The 19113-nt window shown below is 58.7% G+C and overlaps 1 protein-coding gene and 1 long non-coding RNA gene across 3 annotated transcripts in view; one reads left to right on the forward strand and one right to left on the reverse strand.

Moving 5' to 3' along the window:
- Positions 1–5427: 5427 nt before the first annotated feature.
- Positions 5428–11497, forward strand: LOC103667077. The gene is made up of 2 exons (XR_569672.2): positions 5428–5782; positions 10870–11497. It is a non-coding gene; the product is annotated as an uncharacterized LOC103667077 (long non-coding RNA).
- A 4661-nt stretch (positions 11498–16158) lies between these two features.
- Positions 16159–19113, reverse strand: part of STUM (stum, mechanosensory transduction mediator homolog) — a 49174-nt gene continuing 46219 nt past the window's right edge. The window contains exons 3-4 of one of the 2 annotated variants that reach the window (XM_040636108.1): positions 18073–18081; positions 16159–17113 (exon numbers count right to left, since the gene is read on the reverse strand). In XM_040636108.1, coding sequence (XP_040492042.1) covers positions 17079–17113; positions 18073–18081 — 44 coding nt within the window. In that variant the 3' untranslated portion in view covers positions 16159–17078. The remainder of the gene's footprint in view (positions 17114–18072; positions 18082–19113) is intronic. The other variant, XM_040636109.1, reaches the window with a different exon arrangement.

A 19113-nucleotide genomic window follows, 5' to 3' on the forward strand; every position in this document is an offset into this window, starting at 1 on the left:
GGGGGGGGGTTCTCCGTGAGCTGCATGCTTAGCGTAATCGAGGAAGGTTTCTCTTGCCTTTAGTGTCGTGTAAGAAGTTTTTAAGTTATATTTATTTTTTCCGGTTTTTTAATTGCACAAAACACTAAGACTGGGAGGCTGGATTCTGTTTGTCCTTTAAAGCTGTGCCTTCTTTCTGAACTTCTTTTCCCACACGGTGGAAAGAGCCCGGACACAGCACTGCCCCCCCCCCCAGATGGACTCTTTCCCCTGTTCGCTGTATCTAGCTTGAGTTTGCCCACATCCAGTCCCCCCCACCCCCCGTGTGTATATAACCCGGGCTGCGGGCTTGGGAAGAGGCCAGGGGTTCACACCCCGCCCCCGCCAGTGCCTTTCTTCTGGAGGAGACGACTCCCCAGAGGGTTCTCCTTCCCTCTGCACCCCTTTCTCCCCCACACCTTGGAGAAAACAACTGTTACAAACCACCCCCCGCACAGTGCCTGTCAAACAGACCGCGTCGCTCTGTACCTTCCCGAATAAAGGCCCGAGAGACCACAGTGCCGGCTGCCGTGCGGTCCTTGCCACCCCAAGCCCTGGAGAAGCGCCTTGCGGGGGGGGGGGGCACTTTTTGGAAACGAGGATCGCGCTGGGGCACCGAGCATCCCCGGGAATGGGGGCTCAGATTGGTAACATTTCTATCTGCCAAAGATTTTAAACAGTCTTCAAATCCAGTCTTTTCAACCTTGTCCCCAAAACCTTTACGTAGGTGTTAGGGCGCAGAATGGCCACGAAAAAGTGCTTGTCCCCCACCCTGCGGGTTGGGGGGGGCACTAGGAGGGAGGCCATGGCATGTGGAGCCTAGCTCTGTGCAAAGTGAGGGGCTGGCTGCTCGCCTCTATGGCCCCCTTTGAACCCCGATCGCCTCCACGAATAGGGCTCTGGGTCTGCGCTTTACAGAGGGGGAAACTGAGGCCAGTAATGGCACCTGGGCAATAAATGCGGAGCAGAAATTGGGATCCAGACTTTACCTGGTTGCAGACCCAGTTCTGTCTTCTTCCTCCCCAGGGAGCATCTGTGGGCAGAGAACCTGTCCTGTCTTTGCCCCAGGTCCCAGGCTCTCAGCACGGGGCTTGGCGCTCCCTGGCCTTGTCTGACACTTCTGATGGCGGGGCCATGCACTCTCATGAAGCAGTAGGAAATAAGCCTTCCCTCGAGGTTGCTTCCTGGGGAAACTGAACAGAAAGTACAGTCTTGGCTCCAATGTTGGTCCCTTGGAGGGGGTGAGGACCTTGGGCAAAAGCCAGACGCTGCAGCCACCATCTCCCACAGGGACGGTCCCACCCACACCTTCTCAGTGTTCGCAGCCACCCGCGGGACTCTGTCCGCACCAGTGGGATGGCACCCCGAAGGCAGGACTTGCCCCCGTGAACTGGTTGGTGTTTCTTCAGCATCTCACAGCTCCAGGCCCAGGACAGGTGCTCAGCCAAGTCTGCTGATGGGGGCCCCAAGCACTGTCGGTGACGATGGCAGTTGGGTGCGTGGATGCCCTTTCTTCGACAGTTGGCACAGGCTCCCTGGCCCTTGGGTCCTGTGCCCCCTGAGGCTGTCCCTCCTCTAGGTCATTGCCCGTGACCAGCAGAGCACCCAGCAAACACTTGCTGGGAGGCCCGAGCCCAAGTCCCCCTTCTACTCACAACTCTCTCTTCTGTGGCCCCCCAGGGCTTAGTGATCGCCCCCCACCCCCACCCCTCTATCATGAAATCCCGCCCACCGGTGTCCTGGGCCCACATCTCCTCCTGAGCCAGGACTTTGCAGCCGGGGTTCCTCCGGCGTGGTCATCAGTGGGCCCAGGTCATCAGTTGCACCCCTCCTCCTGCCAACCTGGAGCGGACCCCACACATCCCCCGGAGGTCCGGCCCTGGAGAAAGGACCCCAGGCCATGGCGGAGAGGCTTAGGTTTGGGGAGCCTGGGCACCACTAGGGCACATGGGTGTCCGCTGAGGGGTAAGAGTTGTCCTTAATGGGGTCTTGGGTCTTTCTACCTGCTTCGGACAAACTCCCACGGCCAGGGCTGCCCGCTGGCCCTGCCCTGAAGAGGGAATCAGCACGTGAACCAGGGAGAGCTCAGGGTCTGCTGCCTACGGGTCCTGCCTTGGGGTCCTGCCGCAGCCGGGGTGGGGCCGGGGCACTCCAGAGGGGCGGAGCGGGGCTCCTCGCCCTCTGCGGTGGCAGTTCTCACGGGGGTCTGGCCTAGCTGGGGATCCCTGGAAAGTAGGAGTCTGTTCTCCTTGGATGAGGATCGAAGGCGAGCGCCCCGTCAGCTGGGGGTAACCCATCCCAGCGATGCTCCTGGCAACCAGGGCACCAACCGCAGCCAGCTCTGTGGGCCCACTGGGGGCCAAAACACTTACTTCGTGGACTCCATGAGCAGAGAGCTGTGGTGACATTTCGGGTGGTCAGTCACCCTGTTGCTTTTCCAGGTCACTTCTGGCACCAACCAGCTTGGCCTGGGTTCCCTAGAAACCAGGTAAAAGCTGGCATTTATGGGAGAGAATGATCCCGGGGGCCCAGCACGGGCTGGGGGGGCGGTGGATGTGGAGCGAGGCTGGGACAAGGGGGGGGGCAGGGTCAGCAAGAGTGAGCTGCTCTCCCCTCTCAGGGGATGTCTTCAGAGATGCCCAGAAGCCTGTCTTGGGTCGGTCCTAGGAGAGCCCGGGCTAGGAGAGCACGTGCCGGCACCAGCTCTGCCTCCCACTGGCCACCCTGTCCACAGGGCATCATCTTGGGCGGGAGGCACTGCCAGCCTTCTTCGGGTGCCCATGTGGGTCAGCGTGGTGACGGTGACAGCAGCAGCCTGGGCCCTGACCATGGCGACAAAACGGGCCGCTGCTGGGCTGCTCTGGTCTGGCGTGCAACCAGGTTGACCAGACTTTTCCAGGAAACACCAGAGGGCAGTGCTCACCCTGGCCCCACCCTCTGCACAGTCCTCCATTCTGTCCCTTGCATTTCCTTGATGGAGCGTCTCACCCCCTTACCCAGTTGGGCAGGAAGCTGGGGTCCCATCAACCTGCCAAGTCTGGGGAAATAAGGAATCTCCCTGCGGGTCTGCAGAAGGTTGGCGGGGGAGTGCTCAGGCTGTCTCCAGACCAGGGACCCACAGGAAAGTCTCCTAGAACCAGCTTGAGAACCAGCGGATGGTGGGACGCCTGCCTTGGCCCGGGGGGGCACTAGGAAACCCAAGCCTGCGTCTGAGCAGTGGCAGGCCTGGCCAACCCTGGTGCCTCTTCTTCCCCCATCGGCTAGGGCCCCAAGGTCACTGAGCGTCTTCACTGAAGTCTGGGGAGTCTCTTAGCTAACACAGTGGTTTCTCATCTTTTGGGGATTACAGATGCCTTAGATAATTTAAGGAAGCGATGAAACCTTTTCCCAGAGAAATGCCCATAAGCACATACACAATTTTATATACGAATTCAGGGACTCCTGGACACCCCCCTACCCCCACCAAAGCCCCTGGATAAATCCCCAGGTGGTGGATGGGCCTGGCTTAAGAATCCTGGGTCTGTCATAGCCCTTCCTGGTAGGGGAACGCCCCAACCCCCTCACTGCAAGGGCATCTCTGTCATCCGAGGCCGGCCTGGCTGCTGTCCCCCCTTTCCCCCTCCCTTAACCATCCAGCCTTCTGAAAGGCATCACCTTAAAATTACGGCCCACCTATTTTTGTAAATAAGTCTTTACTGGAAACAACCGTGCCCATTTATCTATGTATTGTCTACAGCTGCTTTCGCACCACAGCACCAGCGCTGAGTAGGTGCCCCAGACATCCCATGGCCTCAAGGCCTGAAATACTCACTACCTGTCCCTTTACGGAAAAGTCCTCCAATCCCTACCTCACGTCGACCGCGGCCACGGGAAGAATGACTCCCTGGCTGGCACCATGCTAGGTGACTCACGACTGTTGGTACCATCTTTAGAAAACCTCTGAGAGAGGAGCTTCGCTAACCCCATTTTGTACATGAGAAAGCAGAGGCACAGAGAGAGTGAGTAACTTATTTAAGATCACACAGCTGGTAAGCAACGGACTCAAGCTCTTTCCATGAGCTTGAGAACTGAGTCTACCAACCAAGTGGCAGGGTTGGTCGAGGCACACGGCTGCATCACAGGATTTGGGGGATGGCCTGTGGTCAAGCCATGAGTCCTGGTTTTGGTGACTATAAACCTGACGAGGGCCCTGAGCATGGCCCTCTCCAGGGGGATGAGGGCTGAGCTGCAGAGCCCAGGCGTTGGCTCCGGCCCCCAAGACCAACAGGCAGGACCAGGAATCCCGCCAACCCAGGGGGAGTTCAACTGGGGGCTGGAGGTGGGGGCGGCCTGGCTCAGGAGCTCTCTGGGAGGTGCTGTTTGTCCTAGGCTCCAGGGGACCCTACAAGCAAGCACTAGGCCCCAGAGCCTTCCTCCCCCCCGGAGACCCTTGACACACAGACAGGCAGAGTCATTATTGCCCCCGACGCACCCCCTAGACTGCCAGTTCACGGGCCGGCTCACATGCCCTTCCACAGAAAGAGAAAATGCTTCCTGTTCTTGCAAACACCAAGACACGTGCGATGTCATTTCTCTCTGCTGCGACAGCTGTGGCCTGCCCCTGGCCTTTGTGCACCGAGCACAGACAGGCCTGAGCAGGGAGGCGGGGGCAGAAAATTCAGTGAGAAGAGGGATTTCACACCTCACCTGGGTGTGAGGGCTTGCAGTTTGGGGTTTTTTTTTAAACAACAACAAAAAAACTAGTCTGATATAACACTAACAATAAAAATATGAGAACAAGAAGCACTTCCCCCAGCAGAAATGTATTTTCTCACAGTTCCGGAGGCTGGACGTCAGAGATCAAGGTCTGGCAGGTTGGTTTCGGGGAGAGCCCCTCCCGGGCTTCCCGGTGACCTGGAGTGGCCGACAGCGAGCTCTGCTGGCTGATGCACGGAGGGGCCCCCAGCAGTCTGGCTTTGCCAGCTCTGCTCCCCCCAGGGGGCTTGGCTTCCGCATGTGAACTTGGGGGGACACACAAGGCAGCCCCCACCCCTGTTGCTCACTCACATCACAGACTGTTTCCAGCTCCTTCCATCCGGTACCTTCCAAACTTGTGAATGAGTAAAGCGGTTTGGGGTGTGGGGGTGGGGGGAGTGCATCGCTAAGCTCTGCGGTTTTCAATGTGGCGACATGTATTTGGGTTATTTTAAAAATAGTTTCTGCAAATCATGGGCAAACAGCGTCTCACTGGGACAATCTGCTGTCGGCAGCAGCCCTGTTTTACTTCAATGGAAAACAAGTGCCCAATTTTAGTCATGCTTTCGGAGCGCACGTGCGGGAGCCGAGTCCGTACCGCCGCCCGTAGAGGCCGCAGGGGACAGTGCCCTCTTGTGGACGGCCGTGAGCAGGACAGCCTTCCGGAAGGAAAGGAAGAGGGGCGGGAGCTAGTTCGCTTAGGGGTTGCTGGGAGGCCTCTGTCCAGGCCCCCAGAAATGCCCCGGGCCAGGCAGGCAAAGTTCCCTTGCTTTCCTGGCTTCCCCCAGCCTGGCTGCGTCTGTGTCCTGCCAAGACACAGTGGCCGTGGGAACGAGGTCAACCCTAGCGGTTGGCTGTCTCGCAGTGCACGTACCACACCTCCTCCCCCGCGCCGTGACCAGCAGAGTGTGTACCCTCGGTGCCCTTACCTTCGTGCTGTCATTTGGGAAATGTGAGCGGGGCCACACTGCTGGTGGGACCAGAGCCAGGATCGGAGCCCAGGTGGAAGGCACAGTGTGGAGGCGGACAGGTGAGCGGGCTTGTGCAGTGCGTTGGGAAGAGGGTCGGTTGGGGGTTCGTGGGGGCACAGGGCAGGGCGCCTGACCCCGGAGAGGGACAAAGCCATGTCTGAGAGGCTTTGCAGAGGAGGTGCCCCCCGAGGTCAGTGTATCCAGAATTATCCAGAAGGGCTGGGGGGTGGAGGGAATCACATGTGAAACCACTGAAGCACTGGGAGGATGGGGGTCTGCAGTTGCTGCAGGGGGCCGGAAGTGGCTCCGTGTGCGGCCCTGGGGGGAGTGGGGCTGGCAGGGTGGGCAGGGTCCCCCCCAACAGGCCAGGGCACCAGGGTGGGGCATGCAGCTGTCCTCAGAGGCCCTCGGTCCAGGGCACGAGGAGGTGGCATGTGGGGGGATCCCACTGGTGGCCGGTGGCTTGGGGGAGGGTGAGACCAAGTGAGGAGGCTCGGCCAGGGGAACACTGAGGTCAGGTCGTGGGCTGCAGAGGTGTGAAAGGGGTTTGTGGGCATCCCTCTGCGGTGGCTGTGGCTTTGTGGGGGCAGGGGGACACCTGGGGACACCTGGGCTGAGCAGCTGCGGGCTGGGGGCTGGAGGGGGTGGCAGGAGGTGCTTAGTTCCCACCTGCCAGCCGGTTAGAGGGGACACCCCCATGGGGGAGTCGGGGACAGCCAGACACGCAGCCTGGTGTCCCAGAGCGAGTCCCCGGGAGCCCGAGTGGGGACAGTGCTCCCAGCATCCCATTCAGTGATAGAAGGCGACTGCGGAGTCCAGCGGGCCGTTTCCTTTTTCCCTTTGTTCATGTTCTCGGTGTATTCAAACCATCCTCCACGGGCACACTTCCAGAACCAGGACTCCGTGCGTGTGTAAGGAGGGAGTGGGATCCGGGCCACTCGAGCGTTCTCCCCGTTTCCTCCCACACTCCTGCTCAGCCAGCTCAGCTCGAGGGCCCCTTCTTCACCACGAGTATGTGGGGCGGGGCGCTGGCCCTCCGCGCTGCACCCCTACACACACACACACACACACACTCTCTCTCTCTCTCCTCGACAACCAAAACGTGTGCGCTGGGATTCCTTGAGCAGAGCACGTCTGGAAGCCAGGTCACCTGAGTGGTGGCCACAGGTGTTTTCTGTGCAGAAGGGAAAGGGGTGGACGGCAGACAGGCCTGTTGGCCTGCGGAGGCCGGAGAGCTCTTCCCACATCCCCGTCTTACCCTCTGTCCTGGGATCTGGAGAGATCCGCGGGGACTGACAGGTAGAAGTTGCAGGAAAGGAAGGGATGGCTCAGCCAACATGTCTCTGAGGGTTCTTCGCATCCCGCGGAGGAATAAGGTGGTGAGTCCCGGTCTTGGGGAAGTTACATGGAAATTTGTGACCTGGGAGACGGCGGAAATGGTAGCAAGGTTGGGTGCCATGCCCCTGAGACTTCATGGTTCTTCAGAAGAGCTGCTGTCCATTTAGAAAGTAATTTTCATTTTTTTAAAGATTCTATTTATGAGAGAGAGAGAGAAAGAGCACAAGCTGGGGGGAGGGAGAAGCAGACTCCCCACTGAGTAAGAAGCCTGATGCGGCTCGATCCCAGGACCCCGGGATTATGACCTGAGCCAAAGGCAGATGCCTAACCGACTGAGCCACCCAGCACCCCTAGGAAGTAATTTTCGGTCAACAAATACGCTTTTATTTCAACTACTTTTTTCTATCTTCCAAAATGTTTTAATGAATATATATGGCTACCGTGGTAGAAAAGAGACATTTACCAGCTCTAGTTCACCTCATGGAATTCTGCAAAACCCAGGCGGGCCGCCTGGGTCTAGAGGAGAGAGAGGCCGCATAATTGGCAGGAAGTGAATCTGAAAGCAATCTGGGGAGGCGAGTCTTGGGCCGGAGGGTGTCCCCTTCTCCACCGGCGTCACACCAGACTCCTGTCGGCTGGAGGGAGAATCTGAGACAGACTCGGACCGCACTCTCGGGGCTGACCCCCTCCACAGCGCAGGCCACCCCAATTGCCATGGCTCCAGGCCCTGGGACATCTTTGCAGGCTGGTGACCTCGAGGCCAAGGCAGCCGTGAGGCCTGGCCCACAGCACTCTCCGTCCCCGTAAGGTGCGGCTCGGGGACAGCTGCCAGCCCTGCCCCCAAATGACCTGGGGCCCCACGGGGCCACATTGAACAACGCCTCTTGGGTCTCACAAGGAAGCGAGAGCAAAGCTAGTACATGAAATGCTTTCCCTGAAATTGCAAGACACTTTGGAAACCCTGTCAAGCCTCCAACGTTCCACCAGCCCTTCCTGAGGCTTGGCTGTTCATCTTCTTCCAAATGTTTGCTCTCTTTCTGGCTGGCTGGCTTCTCTGAGAGCTAAAATTCTTTGAGCCCATAGGCCTGTTGGCTCATGCTTATTTGCATGGCTAAGTAACCAACACTTCGGCTGGGCAGGAAGCCAGTAGAAACAAATCTTGTTTCTATAGTAGGTACAGAGAGGACTCCCCGCAGAAAATAGTTTCCATTTTAGGTAGACGGGGGCAGGTGTGTTCGTTAGCAATTGACCGCTCCTAATTCCACCTTTCCTGTGCAATGAAGTGTGCCTGGAGCGGGGCCAGGTGGCACGGGGGAAATAAAGCTATTCTAGGACCTGGCACCATCTGGGGGAGCGTTCCATGTGTGAGAACCCTGGTTCCCTCTGCGGAGAGACTTGGGCCATCGCCCTTGCTTGGTGGGGAACCCAGCAGGGCTGGGCTACAGGACACTCCCGAGGGTCCAGGATGGTGGAAAATCCCCAAGGTTTGCAAAGCCAACCTCTGGGCTGGGTTTTCACATGGGCTCAGAGAAGAGATGCTTGGTCTCGGTCCTAGGACTTCCATCCCTGCTTTCTCATGTTCTAACCAGATAGCAACTCCCAGCGTGCTCGAGGTGTCCTGCCTGGCCCTGCACCCGCCTGGGGCATCCACACTAGCCATCAGGTTGATGGGAAAAGAAAGGATTTGTACATGTATGTTAACCTTTTCTGGAACTTTCTGTATGGGGAAAAAAGTTTTAATTGGCATTGTTGTGCATGTATACGATTTTTTAAAAATTTTTTAAAGTTTTGCTTATTTTTAAATCATCTTTACACCCAATGTGGGGCTTGAACTCACAACCCTGAGATCAAGAGCCGTGTGCTACACTGACTGGGGCACCCCCACAATTTTATCTTTAAATACTGTGCCCCATGACAGGGGGCGGGTGGAGTGGGAAGGTGGCAGGCTGGGGCTAGAGATGAAAGCTTACAATGTCTAAGTGCCAGATCCATCGCTGGTCACCTATGGAGAGCAAGTGCGTGTGTGCCCAGGCCTGGTGCGTGCCTGTGCGGGTGTGTTTGTCGTGTGCAAAGACCGAGTCTGTTAGTGAAGACAGAGAGTCAGAGCAGACTGTCTGGAGCAAAAATTGCTTTACGGCTTTTTGTTGTTATTAGCGAGAGAAGCTTACTTCGAACCAGTTTGCAGCCAGGAAGGAAGGAGCACAGATGGCTCCTCTTGGGAGGGGTGAGGCTAGGACTGGCCTCGGGGAGGCGGGGCTGAGACCTTCTCCTTGCGTGCTGGTGTCTGGTCTGCCTTCTGTCTCCACGCGGCAGGAACCTGGGCCAGAGGTGGCCGCAGGCTTATTTATAAACCACAGCCTCGGGACCAAAAAGGAAATATCCCAAAGATCTCAGGAAAGACCTCAATCTTGGCAGGTTAGCTCAGGGAGAGGGACGAGCTGTTGGCTGGGCTGGGATGGGGTGAGTCGAGGGCCTGGCAGCCTCCCCCTAGCATAGCATGGGTTTTGCAAGGGGAACAGCGGGCCCCTGGAACAGAGGGGTGGAAGGCAGAGCAAGCAAGATCAGTCTGTCTCACCCCAGTGGAGGCCGTCCTTGAGCCGGGCCTGGGGAGCCAGGGAGGATTTGAATGGGGGAAGTGAGAGCAGGCGCGGACTCAGGGGACCCCCGATGCTCAAAGCAACACCACCGGTTTCTCGGTGATAAAATCCATTCATCCCCACCTCAGCTTCTCCAAAAGATCCTGAGCGTGTTTCGAGGTTCCTCAGAAGCCAACGGCAGAGACGAGTCCTGATCTCTGGGCTCCCCTCCCGGCCTGGCCCCTCAGGAGATGTGGTTCTAAGTGTTCTCGAAGTGCTTATTTCCTCCACCAAAGACATTCCCAGTTTTAAAAGTTTCTTTGCTTTCTAGACTTGTTGGTTTTGGGGTTTTTTGTGTGTGTGTGTGTTTTTTTTTTTTTAAACATAGCTATTTTGGGTGGACGTGAAAATACCCTCGGCTCTGGCTGGAAAGGCAGACGCAGGCTCCCGCTCGGAGCACAGGCCCCTCCTCGTCCGCTAACTCCCCGCAGAGCCAAAGCCCTTCTGGGGGCCTGAACCCCGGGGGGTGGGAGGAGGAGGCCCTCCCCCAGGGGCCGTCCAGGCCTGCAGGCCCCTCACAGGCCCTGTCTCGAGGTCCCCTGGGCCCAGGTTATCCTGCTGCCCCTGAGCCGTGACCGTGGACCCCATTCACACGATCAGCCCTCGCTCTGTCTCTCCTTTTTCTGTGGGGTTCCCCTCTCCTCCTCAGTAATTCCTGGCTCATGTCACTGTGTGAGAAGGCCTCAGCTACCCGGCCAGCCGGTCATCTCCGAAGGCCATGGCCAGCCCACAGACCCAACCGTGGCCCTCCCAGCGCCTCCCCCACAGGAGACAGGCAGGCACGAGCCTGTCCCAGAGCCTGGGGTCTGGGGTGCGGGGGTTCTGAGGAGTAGATGCCTTCATGCAGCCCGACTTCCTCCTCGACCCCCGGAAGGGGCCCCTCTGAGGCCACACAGCCTACGGAAAGCACCCTCTGGCGTGATGTGAGCACAGTAAGTCTTTGGATCAAGAATGGCTCCCGGGCTGTGCCTCGGATCATCAAGTGCTGACCGCAGCTCCGCAGACAGAGGCTTCTAGAACACAGCACCTGACTCATGGGCGAGAGCTTGGGGCCCTGACTGCCCAGGTGTTCGATTCAGCTCAGATTTCATCTGGTTGGATCACCTCTGCCTGTCAGGGGCTCTCTGAACTCCCACGTGTTCATCTCATGTATCCACTGCCTTCGTCCACAGATTCCAGAAGCTCTGCGGGTCCTCACCCTGTTAGCAAATGCCAGATGGGCTGTGGACCGAGCCCCACACTTCCCTCCCGGCTCCCGTCAGCTCAACCGTGGCTGATCTGCTCGTTACGAGACCGCCTAGCCGCGTCCTAGCGCTTTCACACGTTTCCCTCATCAGCCGGGCCGCGGTCGAGCGGGAGCTGAGTCTCCTCTGCGCCGCGTTCCTGGTCAAGCCCAGCGAGGACCCGAAGCCTGACTCGGTGGGCAGACTCCTGCTTGCAGAGGGATCCGATCGCCGAACATGGGGGTCCCCAGGAGAAGGGGGGCTGCAAGCGAAGGTCTGAAGGGGGGCCAGACCTGATCTGGGGAAGGGCAGCCTTCGTGCTGAGGCCACCGCACGAGCAAAGGTCACGGAGAGAAGGCGCGAGTAGGGGTCCGACCAGCTGGAAACACGAGAGACACAAGGGCTTTGAGAAGCTGCCAGAAAGGTCACATGAATGTTTATTACATAGAAAAGAGGGAAAGGAAGAAAAAGTTTCTAAAGCCGTTTTTTCAGGATTTAAAAAAACACAAAATTGGAATGCCAAAGAGATGCTACACTTTGTGTATTTATAATCGGAATATATAAATATGTACACGGAGGTTTGTACACGGGTTTCGACGGTCATGCGTGCTGCTTCTCATTACGAGGACGGCAACAGTGCTTGAGCTGGGACTTCCGAAGCTGGCGGGGTGCTGGGGAGGGTGCTGGGGAGGTCGGGACCCTGCCCAGCGCCTCGAGGGGCCGTGGGGACCTGGGCAGCGGTGGGGGTGGGCAGGCCTGCCAGGGGGTTCCGTCCTGAGGGCACCGGAAAGGCTAAGCCACAGGCAGGTCTGGGCCCCAGGTGGCAAGTCTGAAAGCTTCCCTAGGTCCCCAGCCGGAGAGTTTCTTCCTCTCGTGGAACCGAGGAAGGCTCCAGTCACTGGGATGGGCTGGAGAGCCCCTCGGCCAGCTAGGATCCCAGGGGAAGTGGCTCGGGTGGGGAGCGGCCCCCGCGGGTCTGGGCAGAAGTAAAACGAGGAAGCCCTGGGAGGTCGGGGAGAGGGTTTTGGCAGAGAACAGCAGAAATGAACAGCGATTCCTTTAACAGGAGGGAGAGAGACCCAAACGAAGTCGATCACATATCAAAAAGTACAAATCACAGCACAACACGCAGCCACATATGAGTCCAGCTGATATGCACAGAGCCGGTGTTGTTCTCGTGTACTGCGTTTTCAAAACTTTGGCACCATTTACGACAGCATGTGTACCTTAGCCCGTGCAGAGGGCCAGCCAAGTGTTCCCGCGGGGCGCCCGGCCACTTGTGGCCACCGCCACCCTCTCCCTGGTTGGGACACCCGGCCAGATGCTCACCCAGAAAGCAGGGTGGGCATGACCTCTGCCCCCTTCTCTCCTCACTGCTTCTCATCCTGGGGGTGGGGGGTGGGGAGGACTGTCTGCAGCCCCAGAAGAGCCTAGAAAGGGATCACGGTCCCCTCCTCTCTGGGCAGACCCATGTCGTCCCTCCCACAGAAGGCCAGGCGGGTTTGGAGGCCGGGGTATGGAGCCATGGACCCTGGGAGGAAGGGCTCCAGGCCAGGGGGCCTTTGGATCAAGGGAACTGTGTGCATCTGGGCCCTGGGTGGGGTGACAAGGGCAAATGTCACCCGCCAGGGCCCATGCCTGGAGGGATGGCTCCCAGGCAGTGTGAGAGACCCCTCCGTGGATGTTGAGGTCCCAGTCCTGAGTCCTGCCCTCACCCAGCAGCCGGAGCGGATGTGAGCATGCATGTGTGTGTGCGTGCGTGCACGGGGATGTGTGCACACGGATGTGTAAGAGAGTGCACGTGTCTGTGCTTCTGCCCGCCTAGGGTGCCAGTGGCCTGGCCTGGGGGTGGCTGGCATGTTGGCAAATCCAGGCAGGAAGGGACAGGGACTGGGGGCTAAATTCAGAGACAACTAACTTGTCCTGGAAACTCAGGACACCTTCAAGGACGGCCCTGTCATCGGCCTCCCGTGTGACAGGATCGGGAGGGGCGAGAGGAACGAGCGCCCATGTCTGTGTCACCAGGAAGAATCCCTAATTCCAAATCCGTGAGGCCCGCATCCTCTGCCCCTGCGGGGCCCTGGGCCCGTCCTCCCAGGCCTCTGGCCTGACAGAAATGGGACCGGCATTGGCTGCCCAGCCCCTCCTTGCTCCGCCCAATGGATGGTCCAACTGAGGCACGCGCCAGAAGGAGACACAAACAGCACTGAGGCTGGAACCCGCCCCAGTGTTTGGGGCGTGGGGCTCCCCACACATCGGCACGGGGATTAGGGCAGATTCGCGAGTCCAGCATGCCTCGCACGCCTCCGTGATCCCACGGACGTTCTGAAGCTCTCAGCACCCAACAACTGAAAAACGCGGGACCCCGACCAGCGCCCACCCACTCAGGCGGCCCCCAGCCTCCCTTCCCACAGCCTGGCCTCCTGGCCTCCGGGCCACGTGCAGCGGCCTCCTGGCCTCCGGGCCACGTGCAGCAGCCTCCTCCGCAGGGAGCAGCGCCCCTCCTGCCTCCGCTCACCTGTGCATGCGGGAAGGGCAGGTGCGGCGGCCAGGGCGCTGCTCCCGGGAGCCCCCCTCGGGCCACATCAGCGCCCGCTGAGTGCTTGCGGGGTGCAGCAATGTGGAACGGGGAGCCCTGCTTGTGAGAACTGCCTGACGCCAGCACACGGGGCCCTGCTGAGAAGAAGGAACCCTGGCTCCATTCAGCCTTGGGCAGGTTCGTGGGGAGCAGCTCACATGGCTCCCCCTGTCCCCCGCGAGGTCACGGTCTCCAGGGAGGGTCAGTACAGCTGGGGTGCTCTAAGCGTGCTCGTCCGCCTCCAATCCCTCTGCTGAAAGCCCTCCAAATACACCGGCAAGGGGGGGGGCCTGAGCCACCGGCCGGGGGCTTACAGTTACATCCATCCCTAAGCTGTCGCCAGCATGCCGCGGCGGCCACCATCACCAACGGGAAAAACACATCCAGGGTCATGAGTGCCTCAGGCCCCAGGAGCAGGATGGGGCCCCACGCTGGCTCAGGCCCACACCCGAGCGACCCCTGCAGCGCAGGCATGGGGTTCACTAAAGAAAACATTGTAGATTGGGGGGGGGTTTAAAGAGCTGGGCTGGCACAGAAGGACCCCCGCAGTGGACCTGTGGCTTCCTCCTCGAGAGCCTCAGGCCTTCGAAAGGCGTTCTCTTGGGCCTGGGGGTCACCCCACCTTGCGCTGGCCTCGGGGCTCAGTGTTCCGTTTTCCTTGCTGAGGTCTGGGTCCCTGTACTTCCCGGGGAAATTCTGACCGAGTGGCGGCCTCGACCTCCTAGAGCTCGCGTGCTCCCCACTGCTCCTCAGCCCTCGTGGTGTCTGCGTGAGGCTGAAGTCCCAGCCGTGCCTCTGGGACGCGGGGGGTCAGAGGGCCTGGAGCAGTTCCGGCCGCTGCTCGGGGCGTGGGGTGGAGGGCCGCCCTGGACGGCGCGTGGTGGAGCCTTTCAGTCCTCGCCGAGGGGGTTTTCCTGTCACCTGCTACTTCCGCATGGGCAAGGCCGTCCAGAGGATCCTTGCGGCCCCTGAGACCCCTTCCCTTCTGCAGCAAGGCTGCGATGCAGGCCATGAGTCCACTAGGCCGCTGTGAGCGCGTGTCCAGGGCCTTGCTTTCCCGGCGCCTGAGTCCTGACATCTGGAAACTCCGCATACTGACGTCCCCCCGCCAGGATTGTTGGTAAGGGTCATCGGGGGTCCAATGCGCCACGCCGAGCCTGGCAAGGGCCCAACATCTGGAGGCTGTCCTTGTCGGGGCTGATGCGTGGTCCTGGGGCAGCAGAGCGAAGGTCCTTCCTCACCTCCCCTGTCCCTCATCTGAGCCAGTGACACTAAGGCCACAGTCTCATGTAGACAGTGGCTGTCTTGAGCTGCTCCCCTGCGTGGCAATCCTCACAGACTGGGGGTTCAGAGGACGGGGGTGCCCCCATTCCTCGCACACATCAGCTACGCGGAAAGGGCTTCTTCCGGAGGCCGACGTCCCCGCAAGTGTGGAAGCAGCTGGCGGCTGAGGGGAGCCTCAGGGGCAGAGGTGGGTGCCTAGGGGAACCATCCTTCGGAGCCCACAAACCCCTGTATTAGCCATCACATAACGGGGTTCACTCAAGAAACCCCCCGTGCCTGGATCGCCACTAAACATGCCACATAACCTGCTCTCTCTCCTCTCCCGCTCAGCAGCCGCCCCAGCCCCAGCCAGGAAAGCAAGATCCTCCACTCCCAGCGGTGGGGGATGCGCCCAAGGCCCGTCGTCCCTCCACGTGTGGGGGCAAAGGGCCTCGGGGGGTGGCTGGGCCCCTACCGTCCCTCAGCCAGAGCTCCTCTGACCTGGCTGCAGGGGGGCTCCCCTCTCTGACGCAGCTTCCCAGGGCACAGCCAGCAGCCACCTGCTGTCTTCTGGGCCCAGAGCTGCCGTATGCAGACGCCAAAAGCTGCTTGCTTTCTGGATAAAACCAAAGCTGGTCCCACGCCTTGAACACGCACAAGATTCCAAACACGAAAGCAGCCGCAGAGGCCTGGCTGGGGTCAGGAGGGAAGGGGGGCAGGATCAGGTGACGGGGGTGGGGTGGGCAGGGGATTTGTTTCTCCGTGGATGCCGAGAGCTGCCCAATCCCCAGGGACCCCGAGGCCCATTCCCCTGGTAGGACGATCATCAGAGAGCCCAGCAGGTGAGGTGAGTGGGCTGGGGGAGCGAGGGGGCCTGTCCAGCAACTGGGAAAAGGCCAGACAGGTCACTGCTGCAGCCCTGGGCACATTCTGAGTCTCCGACAGGCAGGAAAAGCCCCCTCGGGGAGTCCAGTGGGGTTGCAAACAGCTTTGGGCCAGTCCCACAGTTCAGCAATTCCCACATTAGGAAGCATATGAAAACAGACATGTAGATGTCCGCCATGACTTTGGATGGCCTTTCTCTCCGTTTCAGAGCAATCCCTGACCCGCAGTGGCCCCAGCACCTCCTCTGAGTTCCTCCCCCATCGGGATCCAATTCCCAATCACACAGGCAGGCGCCACGAAGGCCCCGACCGTCCCTTTGCAAAGGGAGGAATCCCTGCATAACGCCAGCAAGATCCCCAGGGCCTCATCTGCAAGAGGGATTTTTCAGATAAAAGTCCACCACCCCATAAATTTTTTTTTTTCCAATTCTAAAACCCCAAAAGCTCTTGAATGCTAACTTTTCTTCCATAGCTTATTTAGGCCAAAATCTGACCTGAAGCAAGCAAGGTGAGGCTATTTATGGTTTTTATTGATCCCAATTAGTCTGACTTTTCACAGGATTTTCTGCAAAAACAGTCATGTGCTCGATGGTCGGGAGGCGCTCCAGACTGCGGGGCTGTTAGGAAATGCACGGTAAATGGGTCTTATTCTGTCTCAAACCCATGTTTTCTGAATTCAGAGACCTGTCCTGCCCCAAGGATTTTAGGAGGACTGTAGGCCAGGAGTGGGTTCAGTATAAAGGGAAAGGCTGCTGGCCCGTGCTCGCTCACACCTGCACTGGGGATTCTATGGACCAACACCTGGCAACTCTAGCCGCTTCACCCCAGGACGGAGTCGCCGACCGCCTTATAGGGAAACAAAGGTCAAAAACACACCCAGGCCCAGAGATTTCAGTGGCGAGGAGGTGGGGTGGGTAAAGGGCAAGCTTTAGTTAGGGAGCCCAGGGCCACCGGGCTGGGGTGTGTGAATCCTCACTCCTGCCCTGGCTCGGCCCCCAGGAGACCACAGTGCAAACACTCAGACAAGGCTAGGAACCCAGAAGAAGGGTCCACCACATCCTGCCCCTCGATGAGCCCCTGCTGCCCAGCCCAGCAGCTCTGGGGCACCTTTGCAGTGGGCAGGGAGCCGTGCAGGGCAGAGGCGAGCTGAGCATCCCAGCCTCTCTGTCCGCAATCCTGCCCCCCCACTCCCCACCCCACCTGAGATGCTCTGGGGGCCTGCGTCTTTCTGGAGCAGGGGGAAGGGCTGGCAGCCTTGCAGCCTGCCGAGAAAAGCAGAGGCGTTTTCAAAATAAATAATGTTTTTTAAATCCCCCTCTTCCACTCCAACCCAAGGAGATGGCAGAAGAGCATATGTAAAGGTCCTGGTGCCCACCGCGGCCTGGTGCAGCCCTCATGGGACCACCCTGGAATTCTCGGCGGCTCCTTCGGGCTCACAGCTGCTGTGGGATGCCCTGCTCCTTGTAGCCTGTGGGGAAGAAGCAGAAGAGAGATGGTTAGATGTCTACTTCTTTCAGGATTTCTCCAGGAGGCACCTGCGAACTGCAATATGGGCCTGAGATCTTATTCACACTAAGGTGTGAATGACTACTATACTCAGGGTCTACCTTTTCCCAAGGACATGAACTTTTTAAGAGCTGTGCAACTTTGGGTTTAGTGGGGATACAGGACAGGAACGCATCCGGTGTGGGGGTCGCACAGTGATCGACATGCCCCTGGCCCAGAAGACTGCAGGGCAGGCCTCCATCTCCAAGCGCTGGGCACCTGGGACGTGTGGACAGAAAGGGGAGGATGGAAAGGAAAACAGGAAGACAGGACATAGAAGACCATCCCCATGGGTGTGTTTAATCAGCCGGACGTCTGGGACACAGACAAACATGACCTACGATGCCGAGCCTTTAAAACACTGTTGACCTTCACGAGCCCACCGGGGAAACTGAGCCACTGAAATATTTAGGGATGAAGTTATGAGTTTGGAACTGGCGAAATGCCCCCCACCTCACTGTTAGCTGGCAACTTAGCCCCCAGAGGAACTTCTGAGGACCTAACAGTTGTTTTCTCTATTTACCAAATTATTCACCAATTTTAAGTCCGAATAATGTGTGGAAAATGCAGGAGAGATGTCACAGATGACACGAGAGTGACTATGTGTTGTTGAAGCCGTGGTGGGCCCTGAGGGGCTCCGTGTGCTAGGCCCTCAACTTTTGTCTATGCTTCAACGTGTTCCAAACTAAAAAGCTAGAAATCCAAACAAAAAGAAAACACAAACAGAATAAACAAAAACACAACAATAAATGAAAATACATAAAAACCAAAAACGAGATGAAAGCCCAGCAGCCAGCTGGGGTGAGGGGGCACAGAGGGGCAGCGGGGGCGCGGGGGGGCAGCAGCCCGGGCTGGGGGCCCTGCGCCCATCAGCAGACTCACCTTGGGAAACTTGGGAGCAACACAGGGATGTGAGGCCGCAGGAGGGAGAGGAGGAAAAGAGAAAGAGAAAACAGGGTGAAAACAGAGGCCGGAGGGACTGGCTAGAGTCTAAAAAGCGTCAGGACGCGTGAGCACTGTGCTAGGGGTCCAGGGACCAGCAGGTGGGGGTGCTGGGCTGCAGGGGCGTGGCCAGGGCTCTCCCTGCCCTGGGGTCACAGCCTGCAGCCCCGCCGCCTAGAAGCTCCCCCGAGAAGCTCCCTCGAGAAGCTCCCTTGCGGGCCGCCCCTGGCCCCACAGCTCAGCGGAGCCCACTCCTCCCTCGCTGGTGTGATGAGGTCGGCGATGCCTGCCGTGGGCACGGGGCAGAGCGCGCGAGGAGAACTATCGCGTACTTCACCCTCGACCAGGACAGGCTGTTGTTGGCTTGTTATTATTATCAACAGATCGTAAGTCCCTGGTTTTAACGTCTATTAGATCTGGAATTCCCTGCTTGTCCTCTTAGCGGTTTTCTGGATGGTGTGTGTGTTGATGACACCCTGGACAATGCCGTGTGGAAGGTCATCCTGGGGCGCCTGGGTGGCTCAGTTGGTGAAGCGTCTGCCTTCAGCTCAGGTCATGATTCCAGGGTCCTGGGATCGAGCCCCGCGTCAGGCTCCCTGCTCAGCGGGGAGCCTGCTTCTCCTTCTGCCCCCTTCCCTGTTCCTTCTCTCTCTCTCCCTCTCAAATAAATAAAAATGAAATCTTAAAAAAAAACCCAAAAAACTCATCCTGGACTGTTCCAGCTGAGAAGTTTCCTTCATCTTGGGGTCCACGTTTCCTCATCTAGGACCCGATCGGGGGGCCCTTTCAGTCATCTCTAAGATACAGACCCCGTGGTTTTTAAAACCCCTGGGTTTTAAGGGTGACCAAGATAAAAATAACCAGAAAGCTCTAGGGATTAGGCGCCAACCCACAATAGTGACGTAGGCGCGTTCCCTTTTAGTGGAAAGTTTCTTCTTAAAGTGCCCAGGTGCCTGGACGGACACGGGCTGATGTGGGAGG

Source organism: Ursus maritimus, unplaced genomic scaffold (genome assembly GCF_017311325.1).
Source record: "Ursus maritimus isolate PB19 unplaced genomic scaffold, ASM1731132v1 scaffold_2, whole genome shotgun sequence".
NCBI lineage: Eukaryota > Metazoa > Chordata > Mammalia > Carnivora > Ursidae > Ursus > Ursus maritimus.